This window comes from Nannobrachium achirus, assembly GCF_963921795.1.
Source record: "Nannobrachium achirus genome assembly, chromosome: 5".
NCBI classification, from domain to species: domain Eukaryota; kingdom Metazoa; phylum Chordata; class Actinopteri; order Myctophiformes; family Myctophidae; genus Nannobrachium; species Nannobrachium achirus.
Genome location: NC_137814.1, coordinates 22,869,873 through 22,884,443, shown reverse-complemented (window position 1 = coordinate 22,884,443; position 14,571 = coordinate 22,869,873). Strand labels below are relative to the sequence as shown.

Sequence of the window (14,571 nt, the reverse complement as noted above, 5' to 3'; positions counted from 1 at the left end):
CATATCGTGACAGCCCTACTTGTCGGTAACGTACGTGTCAGTTACGTCAACCTCAATGTCTATAGCTGACCTATGACATCATATTGTTGTGACATCACATTGTGACATCACATTCCGTCCTGAACCTTGTATGCCCATATATGGAGATCCCTGATGTCATCAATATTAAGCCCATAACTTGGAATGCCCATATATGGACATGTGATTCTCATGTGGTCACAACATAAGACATCTATGATGTCAGACGTCAGTCATATCCATATTTGGGAAATGATTCTATAAAAACCCTTGTATGCCCATAATGGAGATCCCTGATGTCATCAATATTGAGCTCATAGCTTGGAATGCCCATATATGGACATATTCTCATGTGGTCTACAACATAAGACATCTATAATGTCAGAAGTCAGTCATATCCATATTGGGGAAATATTTTGTCCACATTTTGTCCAACTTAAACAACCAACCGCAACTCGAATCACACTAGCAAATTAATTCCGTCCTGTGCGAATTCCGTCCTGCGTGACCTTGCTCTGGTCTCTTTTCGCCCATAGGCGTCTTACTGCTTATAAAGCAACGATATTCCAAGGGGGTCCCCAGCTAAAATAATTCCTAGACTAGAGCATCAAAATGCAGTTTAATCACTTTAACCCAGTTTTATGCTTTGGCTTTTCAATAGTAGCAGATCTATAAGCTCACAAAAGCTCACAATTGGTTAGCTTGTAGATATGCTATTTTTGAAAAAATGAATATATAGCCTATATATATTGATTTTGTTGTTGTTGAATAATTTAGAATACATTTTCCAGGTCCATGGCCAAATACATATCAATTTAGGCATCCTTGATGTGAAAATGTTTGCATTTGTTCAATACAGTATGTGTTATGCAATCTGACTGTAAGTGTGTATGGCTGGAAACATTTGTGAATACAAGACAAACTGTCACAAACCGCGGCAGACATGCAGTCCAACAATGTACTTTCATGCTGTCTTTAAATGAAAGAATCTATTTTTCATTCCGCCAAGATATAATGCATTTTATTGTCCGTGTGAACAACATGTCTTGACATTCAAAGCTCACAGATACAGGAAAGTGCAACATGAAGCTATTACAGCATGTTTACAAAATGCACATGGTAAAATCTTCATTGTTAATGCAGCTCCGAAAGTGTGTGGGTCCATTTGGGTCCACGTGACACACAATACTCAATTTTCTTATAGGTTGAAACAACGCAATGGGCTTTAGCACACTGCAGTCTTTTAAAAAGGAGTATAATATTGGAGGAGCTGCAAAGAAACAGAACTTGTTTCTGTTGCGATAACCTAAACATAACAACTGTTTTTATATCTCTCTCTACATCGCCCAGCCCTACTTGCCTGCTATTATACTCCCAAAGAGACAAAATACTACTACTATATACAAAACACCACTGTTAAGCATGTATATTGTAGATGTAGGCTTGTATTAATATAAATACATTATGCCAATTCAAATAATGAAAACACAACCTCTCACTGTACATCACACAAATGGCTTAAGAAATTGTGCCGTAGATGAGAATTACTATAGAGACAAGATATAAAAGCTGGGTTTATTACGCTACAATTAAGGCACACTAAACAAGGCACCAGAACACACTTTATGCTAAAAGTATCATATCAGACAATATTTTTTAGATGGATACACTACAGCAGGGTTCCCAAATAGGCGGGCCATTTGCGGCCCGCGGGGGGCTACTGTCAGGCCCCCACCAACCCCAGTAATAATGGTGGTATAAGAGCAGCAACAACACTAGTATATCGTCGTTGGCAGGAGGAAACCTCCTATCTCCAAATTTGTACGTTCTTTCGCAAAGTAAAGCCCTGCTTTATCATTCAAGGCCATCACACAAAAGTAGCTTGTTTTCACTAGTTTAAATCATTTTTAAAATGATAAATGCAAAACGAACGGTTTTGGACATACAAGATTTTCAGCCGACAACGACGATATCTGAACTGTCGCTGGAGTAGCGGGAACGCCACCGTCGGCCCCTACAATGCTGTGGCCCTCGGCTTGGTACCCTAGACATGATTCGGCCCTTGGGGAAAATTAATTGGGGAACCCTGCACTACAGTAACATCTGAGTGTATATATTTTTTTTACAAACTGTAGCCTACAGTAAAAAGCCTTTCAGAGTTGAATTAATAGTCCGGATCTGACTGTGTACACATATCATTTATACAAATGCATTGGGTATACTCAAACGCTCTCATTTTACATTTGGACCGAAACAAAACAAAAGTGCTTTTCGTCTGTCACCTTCTGTCACAGGCAGAGGAAATTAACGTAGGACAAAAAAACAAACAAATAAGAAACACCATACACGCATTTTTGAGTATATATTCAGTGATCATAAGGTCAGGGTTAGTTTTACAGTATATAATTACAAGGAATTCATTCGATGACAGCCCTGCAAAGAACAAGCAAACAAAGTTCAATTTGTCGATAAAACCCCCATTGACATCCTTCCACTGCCTTGCTTGCTATACAAAACATTGCCCAATACAATACAGTCTGTTAATACTCACATGTTACTGTATTTGTAATCAGAAGACAAACATTGAAGACCAAGAGACTTGAATTTAAAATGCAATTTGTTGGCATCATAACAGCAGTTGACTTGGGACCTTCCATCCAGTTTTCACACTTTGCAGTAGCCAGGGGCGTCACACCAAATTCTGGGCCCTGGGTACAAGGATTCACTGCGGGCCCCCCATGAATGTTAACTATTGAAAAATAGCAGATATACAAGCTCACAGCGCGGCACCGAGTGCCGCGCTGCGAGCTTGTAGATCTGCTATTTTTTGAAAAATCGTGAGAATGTGTGCAAGAAACTTATGTTTTACTCCTGCACGTAAATCTGTGATTTGACATTAAAGTTGAAGATGTGTTGAGTTGAGTTGAGTTCAGTAAACACGTGACAACAACAGATCATGTTGCTATCACATGTAATAACTGTAATCACAGCTGGATATCCAGAAAGGGCAAACCAGAGGTGTGTTATTATTAAAACAGGTCACTTTGGGCTGGCACTGTATCAATCTACATGAGAGAGTAAAAATGTACCAAATGGGTCCATTTTTACAGAGTTAAAGTAACTCAGAACTTTACTTATGCTGAAGTGTGGCATAAACTGTGGAATAAACTCGCTGTCACACTTAGAACTACAGACTCACTCCCTAGCTAACTCCACCTAAACCCATAGCACTACTGTAACACTCCCCCTTCCCTCAATGACCATCAATGACCATAAAGCTAGATAGCATTTCTTTTTAGGTTTTTAGAAGTGTTTTACTAATTAGTTGCACGGTCTACCTTTTTTATTTTTTTTCTGGATTGATATTCCTATGCATTTGTTATATAGTTATATTTTTATTAATGTACTGACATATTATCTTGCTTATTATAGTGATGTGTATTACCTGATTATTGTAAGTCGCTTTGGATTAAATGTGTCAACTAAATGCCTAAACTGTAAACTGTGTGGAGAATGTTCCCTGAGAGGTTATGAATGATTTTGGACGTTGTGTTTTTACCCAAGTAAAGTTGCATTCTTTTTGTTATTTGGTGAATTCTTACTTTGAGAATTTTGTCACAGTTTCACAAAAACAGTTTCACAAGAGCAAAGCACTTAACTATCATTTACAGTACATACCGGTACAGAAGCCCACACTGGACAAACACACATGACTACACAACTCACAAAAATGCTATTCGCTAAAACTAACCCAAAGGTAGCAGAGATAATGTTGAATTGATTTACTTATTCGTTTTCAAAAGACAAGCTGCTCTGTTTGTATGTGAGAACATTTAAATCTATTAACGTAAACACCAAAGTACAATCATTTTGCCAAATGTTATTACAACTTGAATATATAGCTACATAATACAATTGTTGTTTTTGATGCCTCTTCAATAGATGAATGCTATGTACAATAGGGAAGTGGTTCTCAAACTCATCTTCATTTCAAGGAAAGGCATAACTCATGTCTAACTCATAAAGAGTGTACAAAATGAAACCAAATGGTTCCATGTGTACGCTCCCAGAGTTACAGACCTATACGGGGTCAACTTGGAGCCCCATCAAGGAACCCTGAGGTGTCCCTGGACTCCACTTTGAGAACCATTGCAACAGGGGTGTTTGTACTGATCCCCATGGGGATTGCATTTGACCCATAGGCGCGGTGTGCAGTCCAGTGTCTTCTCAGGGACACTTCAACTGTTCAGGTTCCCAGATGGCCGCTCCGCCAGAGGAGTCACTGCCACCACTATGCAACGGAGAAGATATACATCTTTGAAACATTTCACACTTCCACCCTTTGAAAAATACTATCATATAATATTATCAAATATGATCCAAGTATGTAGCTGTGCCGTTTGTGGGAGGTTAGTCTCTCGTATGACTGACATGTGATTGTGTGTGATGTGTATGTCTTAAGGTTGTGTCACCACTGACACTATACCCTACACTGACACTACTACTGTCCCACTGATTCCAAAATAAAAAATAAAAGCCAATAGTTTACCTTCATCCCAGCGGCGTAGCCACAAAAATAACTAAAACATTTGCGGTGCGGCGCAGTGTGCGGTGTGATGCGCGGCTATCTAGGAAGCAAAGAAAGACTCCACAGTTTGATTTGATCATAGCTTAGTCAATTATGTAGCGATTTCTAATATTAAAACGTCTCTATTGCTTGGGAAGTCCACTTCCATGGCAAATTACTGTATTATGTCCCTGTAAATATTTAAATGTTCAATATTTTAAAATAGCGATGTACAAGCTCACATCTCTGCCCACCCAGATTGTGCCAGGCCTAGCCAGTTGGTAAATCCTGTCTACGCCGCTGCTTTATCCTAAGTGCTTTGGGACTCTCTAAAGAGAAACAATACCCAGCATCTCACTATAGCCTCTCTCTCAGATTTCAGTGGTGATTTGAGTCAAACCCAGGTCGTTGGAGTCCTCACCGCACTGGTAGCGGACGGAGGACATTTCCACCGCTAGTCATACCGGCCGGGCCTGCCTCCCCTCTCCGCGGGCCTCCGCGGGGCAGGTGTGGTCCCTGAGCGTGCTCCTCACTCGGCTCACGCCTCCCTGGGTGTCGCCGCCGCGGCCCCGCGGCCCCGGGCAGCAGAAGTCGCCGAAGCACCGCTTGAAGTTCTTGTCGAGGAAGGCGTAGAGGATGGGGTTGAGGCTGCTGTTGGTGTAGCCCAGCGCCACGCAGAAGAAGTAGGCGGCCATGACGTCGGTGGTCTCGGGCACGTGGGGCGACAGCGCCTTGACCAGGATGAAGATGTGGATGGGCGTCCAGCACACCACGAACACGGCCACCACCACCAGCACCAGGCGGGTGATCCGCCGGAGGTTGCGGTCCTTCTCGCGCGAGCCCGACAGCAGCCGCACGCTCTTCAGCCGCAGCACCATGAGGGTGTAGCAGACGGAGATGATGAGCAGCGGCGCCACGAAGCCGAAGATGAAGACGCAGATCTTCAGCAGCGTGTCCCAGTACACGTAGTACGGCTCGGGGAACTGCAGGGCACACTCCGTGGTTCCTGACGGGGAGGAGGGGAGTCATGATAACAAATAAAAATAGGTCAATGTCGTCGTTGTCGGGTGGAAACCTTGTATGTCCCAAAACCGTTGTTTTGCATTTATGATTTTAAAAATGATTTAAAATAGTGAAAATAGCCGATCTACAAGCTCACAACGCCTCACGGTGCGAGGCGGTGTGTGCTTGTAGATCGGCTATTTTCGCTAGTTGTGTGCAACACTGTCTGCAACAGTCTTATATGATGAGGCAGGGCTTTAATTTACGAAGAATTAAGTGCAAATTTGAAACTTGGAGATACAAGCTTTCTGCCCGACAGTGACGATATGCTAGTGCTACACTACACACTGTTCTTTCGATATCAGGACAAGATCCACAGATTCCACACAATGAGATAGCAGGTTATAAAATGGAGGGCGTTTGATCTAACATGCATTTGATCTAACCGCAATGGTCAGTGAACTTGGACAATTTGCTTTAGCAATTACAGAAGAAAAGAAAAGCTTTCAGGCTATTCTCTCCCTCTGGGAGATCCATTATGCTTGTCACAGCTTTAATCAAGCCAAGCAGCGATAATTGCAATGGCCCTCATAAAGATTCTATTTCCGGTATGTGCCCGGCTGTCATATGCAAAGGCGGATGCTGCCCATAGGCAATTGAGCCAATTCAAGGCAATTAGGGATGTATTCAGTACATGAGTTTGCAGTCGTCCACTATGGCCCATTTACTGATGATTAATGTCCCGCCTTATCTCCTCTAATCAAAATGGCCGACATAGATGACCATTCAAGATTCTAGACACAATAGGTTATCTTTGTCACATGCTCATGCACATGCACATGTTGGTGCAGCAGACTCTGACGCCTCGCACGCGAGGCGTTGTGTGCTTGTAGATCTGCTGTTTTCACTACATTTGTGCGACAGCCTTGTATGATGAAGAAGGGCTTTACTTCGCGAAAGAACATACAAATTTGAAACTTGGAGATACAGGGTTTCTACCCGACAACGACGATATATATATATGTCACGGTTTTAAAGAGAACCAGGGCATTCGAGACGCGGAGCACTCGTGGTGCGGCACGGGGCGGAGCAAGCGGTCGCCAATACAACGTACTCCAGGCGGTGCGCCGCTCTATTGTCCACGACACTGCGAGCGGCTACCGAAGCCCCCCTGTATCCACGAAGCCCAAACGAGTTACGAGGCCCCCCTGGGTCCACGAAGCCCCAAGCGGCGCGAAGGCCAGCGGACCTTGGTCCTGCTCTTCGCCCCCGAGCGCCGCAGGCGCGAGTGGCCGCGAAGAGCGGGCCAGGGCCGCGCGGCCGGCGGAGCGCCGCGCGAGTTACGAAGCCGTGGTGAATGCAATCGTTATATTTATGCCCAGGCCGTAAGGCCTGGGCAAGCGCACGTTAAACGCCCTGTCCAAGTGACTACAATGGAGCTAATGGCTAGGCTAGGCTAGGCTAGGCTAGGCTAGGCTAGGCTAGTAAATAAAGAGTAAACACTTCCGGTCTGCGGCGAGTTCAAAGCGTGACGTAACTCTCTTATCCAGTGGCTGACGTCGCCATCTGGTGGTGATTAGTGTGTGGTGAACTACAAAACGAGCGCTCTTACCGAGGTCTCCCTGAGTTACCCATTTACCCTGTAACATATACACACAGTATGAAGGCAACATAACATACCATTGTTAGTCTGGGTGCTGCCGAGGACCATGGCAGGTATGCCCACAGCGGACGACAGCACCCATATGAGCACGTTGATGACCTTGGCCTTGAGGGGCGTGCGGAAGTCCAGGGCCTTGACCGGGTGGCACACGGCCACGTAGCGGTCAACGCTCATCATGGTCAGCGTGAAGATGCTGGTGAACATGTTGTAGTAGTCTATGGAGATGAACACCTTTGAACAGAGGGAGATCATGAAGGCTTTTGAGATAAAGATACACATGAAACCCAATTAACTATACAGGCGTGAAAAAACAACAGACCATCCGGGGGGCTTAGGAGTAAAAAAGAGGAACGGCCTTTATTTATTAAAAGCCATCGGCCTCTGAAGGTCTTCATCAGGGTGAAAACCTTCCGAAGTCGAAACATGTCAGCAGTTGCTTTTTAATAAATAAAAGACGTTCCACTTGTTCTCTCCAGTGGATTGTATGTTGTTTTTTCACATATTTTCCATCCATCCATCCATCTTCAACCGCTTATCCGGAATCGGGTCGTGGGGGTAACAGTTCCAACTGATATTTCCAGAGTTCCTTATCCTGAGCAACTTCCTCCACTCCACTCCCTCCGGGAGTATACCGAGGCGTTCCCAGGCCAGTGTGGAGATTTAATCCTTCCATCTGGTCTTTGGTCTGCCACGGGGTCTCCTCCCAGTGGGACGTGCATCGAGGACCTTCCTAGGAAGGCGCTCGGGAGGCATCCGTACTAGATGCCCGAACCACCTAAGCTGACTCCTTTCCAGGAGCACTCCAAGTCTCTCTCAGGTGACTGAACTTCTCATCCTATGTCTAAATGAAATACCAGCCACCCGTCTGAGAAAACTAATTTTGTCCGCTTGTACCCGCGACCTTATACTTTCGTTCTTGACCCACACCACATGACCGTAGGTGAGAGTAGGAACGAAGATTGCTCGGTAGACAGAGAGCATTGCCTCTGTCTACCTCTTTTTTCTTCTTATTGATCCTGTTTAATTCGGACCATGAGCACCATTGACACTTTTACTATAGTTATCAGTTTATCTCCTGTGAGCACCTGGTTGTTCTTGTTTTTTCTAACTTTAAGTAAATGTACTTAGTTACTTTCCACCACTGCTCACACCATAGTTATACTGTAGCTGCTTCAAGGTCAAGCTGAACCATGACAAGAAAGGCTGTATCAAAACAATAGCTGTCAAGCCTATGGTGGAGACTAGGCTCTATTCTGATTGTCTTAAAGGGCCAGTTCACCTCTGGGACAACCAGATCTTATTTTATTGTTGTTTGGAGTTATTTTTTGTGTTCAATCTGTGTTTTGAGATATTTTAGTATTTCAGCATGAATGATGATGCATTTTGCATCATATGATGCAGCATGATGACTCATATGATGCAAAATGCATCATCATTCATGCTGAAATAGTAAAATATCTCAAAACACAGAATGAACACAAAAAATAACTCAGGATTGTGTTGATCTTGTCCCAAACAACAATAAAATAAGATCTGGTTGTCCCATAGGTGAACTGGCCCTTTAAGTACCGGCTCTTATGCCTGTCCATACTGTCTCCGACCACCAAACTTTTCATCGGAAAGGTCCAGATCAACTAGAAAATGACGTCACTTGCATCTTCTGAAAAGCAATACCTCGAATTAGAGTTCGGAAAGCTGCACGTCGGAAAGTCAGAACTCTTCGGCGAAAAGTTTGGTGGTCGGAGACAGTATGGACAGGCCTTGAAGTTAAGGCACAAGAGCTCTTAGGCGCCGTACAGACATCTGCGTCACGCATCATCATCTTATCGTCTGAGAATGGCCACTGGGGGCGCCGTACTAATGCATTCTCAATGCAAGGTTGTTTGGTGTTTTGTCGTTGCCGTGTCTCTTCAAGAGCGTACAGGCTGCGGTTGAGCTAGAGACACGGCAACGACAAAAAACCAAACAACCTTCCATTGACAATGCATTAGTACGGCGCCCCCAGTGGCCATTCTCAGACGATAAGATGATGATGCGTGACGCACATGTGTGAGCGCGGCCTTACAAGCTACCATATATCATAATGTAGCCTATTGTATTATAAGTGACAGTAAAATATAAAGGTTAGATGTGTGATAATCATTGTACACTCTATGAGAACACAGGCTTATCCTCTCTGTCTGAGAGGCACTTATATCTTTTTATGTTTAAAGCCATCTCTGGGATGCTCCCCCCTTATATTTGTTCGATGTTGGACCAGAACCCTATTAGCATGATACTTCAGTCCGCACATCACCACCCCCTGCTGGTGGGTGGTGTGTAGTGTGGACTGAACCCGGAGATATTTTAATCTATTTCAAGCGCGCCTGAGGAGCGGGCGCTTTGAATGGGCCAATCAGGGCTGTAGACTTGAGGCACGTGGTATGCTGGTCCGGTCCCAGCCCCCTCCCTTCGGAGCTGTTCTGCCCACGTGAGTCTCCCTAGTGGACTCTGATTGGTGCTCTTGTGCCCACGTGAGCCGCTAGTGGACTCTGATTGGTCCGTGAAAACTGTCATGGCGGAGTCAGACTCGACTCGAATTCTTTTAATAAACTATAGAATAGTGCCGTTTCATTACGTTTTAATACCATTTTGCACTAACGTAAACATGCAGTCATATAATATGTTATGAGAAATAACGTATTTTTGCAATGACACGCCACGTCGCCGTCGGAGGCTCTAAGCGTGTGTGTGTGTGTGTGTGTGTGTATGTGTGTGTGTGTGTGTGTGTGTGGGTGACGTCAATAGGCTTTACCCCGCCCCCGCTGAAGTAGAATCTCCGTCCCCAGTTTCAGACTCAATCCCGAAGTGAAACGTAGTGTTGATGAGTCTGGACGCTTGCAGTCAGGCTAGAACCCTATATACCTGAACCCTGATGGGGTCGTTTGGTTCCATTTGTAAACTGTACGAGTTAAGGGGAGAACTTAAATCAGTGGTTCTCAACCTGTTGGTCGGGACCCAAATTATTTTGGGGGAATCCCCAGATGATTAACTTAATGTGCAACATTGTTTTCTCACTCAACAGTAGAAAGTTGTAAAAAAACTAAAGTTGTCCTTTTAGGACTTTTTAATACCTCTAAAATGACAAATTAAACATTGGCCAAATTTTTTAATATTAGAGGCAGAAATTGTGAAAATAGCCGATCTACATGCTCACAACGCCTCGCGTCGCGAGGCTGCTTGTCAGGGTGGGTGGGGGCGTCCCCAGTGACAATATGATTATTTTGGGGGTTGCGGCCTGAAAAGGTTGAGAACCACTGCCTTAAATGAATGTTTGAGAAACACTGCTATGGTGAATAGTTCCTCTGCACCTTACACACCACCTCGCCTCACCTCGCCTCACCTCGCCTCACCTCACCTTACACACCACCTCGCCTCACCTCGCCTCACCTCACCTTGCACACCACCTCGCCTCACCTCGCCTCACCTCACCTTACACACCACCTCGCCGAAGGGCCAGGAGTGCAGCAGGTAGTCGGTGGTCTGGAAGGGGATGGTGGTGGTGACCAGGGCGTCGGCCACCGCCAGGTTGAAGATGTAGATGTTGGTGGCTGTTTTCATCTTGGTGTACCTGCATCGGCATGGAGACAGAGGAAACGTGCATGGAAACTCCGTTTCAACACGGTGAAGAAAATACTCCTAGTGTTCATTTAAACCCACTTAAAACTGGGGAGACTATCTTTGTCGTTTTAGATCTGAATCACTTTTAACTGTTATTTTATACTTTTTGGCTATGCAAAGAGTGCATGAGCTTGTAGATCTGCTACAATATTTATTGAAATATCGTGAAAATATGTGCAAATATTTGAATATATATATATATATATATATATATATATATATATATATATATATATTTGAATATATATATATATATATATATATATAGTTTTTGAAGCAAACATTTTTGACTTTGTTTTTTACATCTTTGCTTCTGGGGGGTCCCTGGAACAATGTATTTTGATGATGGGGTGGACACTGGTCAGTGGATGAATACATATAATTTTGGGTGGTCCTTGACATGAAAGGGTTTGAGCACCACTGATATAGCAACATGAGTTTTTCAGAAAACTGTTTGAAGACATTTGTATAGAATGCCTAAATGGGTTAAGTTACACACATCCACAATATAAGGGACCATTTTGTGCCGTTCCCATAACTGTTTTACTGTGTGTGGATGGGATGTGATTGGATAAAATGGGGCCAATAATATATATGTTTCATGTATTCACTTTCATGTTACAAACAATGGATAATAGACTAACATGATGAGGGAGTGTGAAGATTAAGATTCTGTCCGGTTATGTCATGAGTCCATTTGTAAAAGGCAGCACAGTTTGTGTCTAAAAAGAAGATAAAAAATGATTGACCCTTTATTGCACTCTGCTTATTCATATGTTTTCACAAGATCATTCTCCTTTGATTATCACACAAATGAACAATGTTTACTGATTTAATGTTCTCAAAGGACCAGGCAGCAGCTGAAATGATGAATTCCTTCTTAAGCGGTCTCCTTAATAAAATAGAATCTCTGTATAGAATCCTCCACGGACACAGACACACACACACACACACACACACACACACACACACACACACACACACACACACACACACACACACACATGCACACACACACACACACACACACACACACACACACACACACACACACACACACACACACGCACACTCTCTCTCTCTCTCTCTCTCTCTCTCTCTCTCTCTCTCTCTCCATCATAATAATGTTATATCTGAACATACCACCTGGGGGCGCACAGGGACCAACACAGGTAAGCTGAGCAACAATATAGGCTACCTAGGCGGCCTTATTCTCTTCCGTAATTATTACAATTATTACATAACATACATTTTAGCCCTATATACTTTTTCTTTTAATTTGAAAACTTGAAATGGGACATTCTGCATAACGAGTAGGCCTACTTTCTACTTTTGCTAGTACATTTTGATACCAATACTTTTGTACTTCATTTGAATTCCGGACTTTTACTTGTAACGGAGTATATGCATATATAGGCTATATATATAGTAATACTTTTACTTGAGTAAAAAAAAAGGAATCGGCTATACTTTTTCCACCTCTGCTCATAATCCAACACTATCCCTGACTATTTATTTATTTTAATCGCGAAAGAAATTGCCAGTGAGTAGGTAGGTTTCTTACAGTAGGCCTAGGTAGTTATTTGCGGTAGCCTACAGTAAGCCTACAGACTAATGGAAGTCAAAATGAACTCACCTAACGATGACATACATCACTAAGCAGTTGCCCACCAAGCCCACCACGAACACAATGGAATACACGGCGGCTATGATCATGGGACAGATGGGCGACATGGTGTCCATCTCCACGTCCTCCCAGGTGCCATTCGACGTGTCCCTGAAGATGTCCGAGAAGCCGCCGGGCTGGAGGGTGAAGTTTGGCATGCACTCCTCCTCTTTGAAGATATGCACAATCCCGGCGCTGTCCATGGTCCTGAAACGCTGAACAGGATCGAGCGGCTTTGGAACGTTGAGAGACCACTAGTTGAACACGTCTGGCAATCTATCAAGACACATACATTTCTGACGATTGTTTAGGGGGACATAGCCGAGAATAAAATTGTAAAAAATGATTCTAGGTATCTTCACAGATAATTGTGCATATATAGCCTATTAAACACTGGGTTCGAGGACATCTAGATGTGTGGGCAAATGTCTTACCTGCTATATTTGTTTGTTGCTGTTGCCTTGCTCCGAAAAGTTGGGTAAAGATAAGATGTCCCTCAGGCGTGCGAGATATGTATTCACCAGTAGCAAAACAAAAAAGGAAAATGAAAAAGGTAGGGTTCTGGGAAATGTCAAAGCCCTTCAGAATGTCTGTGTACCTGCAGGAGAAGAGAATCCACTGCCTGTGCAATGCACCGCTTGCGCTGCTCCAAGCAAGCGCTGCTCAATCAGTGACATCAGAGGCTGGGTTCATGCTATAGTTATGATGACAATATCCACCCAGAAGAACACTGCTATCATCCCGATGGAGCAGCGTCTGTACTGAAAACCACTGTCTTGAATGTTTTTTACACAGTCTGTAAAAAATATACCGTAGATAAATAATAATAAATCACGTGCAGGCCTAGCTACATTTATAGACTTACATCAAGATCATAGCCTACTCTGTAGGCCTACCAGCCGTGTACAACGTATTAGCCCCTGTTTTTAAGGGCAAAGTCGAAATAAATAGGCTACTTTATGAAGATGTGACGCCCCCCTGACCCAGGACGCCACAATAAAGACTCCCTTTCTGAACGTCCATTTTTACCATGGCTTGTACACAAATAGCTCGAATTGTGTTGTGTCGCACTGCTAATTGCCTATAAACTCCCGTCAGAAATCGCTTGCAAAAAAAAAACACAGAGTGAGTGTATATGGGCTACAGATGATTGCACATCATGCAACCGGCAGACGTGTGCTCCAGCAAGACTAATAATGGAGAATGAGCTGCATAGAATCCAGGGTCAACGCTGTGAAAAAGCTTTCCAAGTGCATGTATAGGCCTAGGGAACAACAGAAAAGAATTACACACCACATACTGTATAGATACATATCATTATTATTTATATATTATTGTAATTATATAACTCAAAACACACACACACACACACACACGCACGCACGCACGCACGCACGCACACACACACACACACACACACACACACACACACACACACACACACACACAGTATGGCTATTTACAAAAGTCAGTCCTCCCACTACCTATAAAGTGCTTCTTGTATTAACTGTGACACATTTCAACTTGAACTCATTTAAGCAGATGTTGATATTTAGCTTCCCCCCCCCCCCACACACTGAAACGTGTTGCTTAGAGACCCCTCAGGGGCAGCCAGGCATTGTTTGATTTCTACTAATCTTGTTAGTTTCTTACTAAGTGTTGTGTAGGAGTCACACTTGGTAATGTTTCTCTTTACCGATTAAAGACCTGAGAAAGAAAAAGTTTCTATGATCAGTGGTTCTCAAACTTTTGTCAAGGACCATGGCTGCACAGTGTGTAGACTGTGCAGCTGGGCAACCACACTGAGGAGAATAGATTGAAAGCAGGGTTGATTTTGACAGCAACGTTTGATTTAGTTTTGGTCACATTTTAGTCACCTGAAACGTTGTAGTTTTATTCAACTAAATATTATACGATTTTAGTCGTCAAAATCTACGGTTAAATTTTAGTCGACTAAAATGTATTTTGGCGGACCTTGGTGGACCTTTACACTTG

General features: G+C 43.5%; 1 protein-coding gene across 1 annotated transcript; it reads right to left on the bottom strand.

Moving 5' to 3' along the window:
• Positions 1 to 5,043: 5,043 nt before the first annotated feature.
• Positions 5,044 to 12,734, bottom strand: oprk1 (opioid receptor, kappa 1; the record flags this gene model as incomplete). The annotated part of the gene is made up of 4 exons (XM_080726694.1): positions 5,044 to 5,591; positions 7,268 to 7,481; positions 10,722 to 10,860; positions 12,547 to 12,734. 4 exons carry the CDS (start codon positions 12,732 to 12,734, stop codon positions 5,044 to 5,046), a joined length of 1,089 nt encoding a protein of 362 aa, XP_080582820.1.
• Positions 12,735 to 14,571: the final 1,837 nt, after the last annotated feature.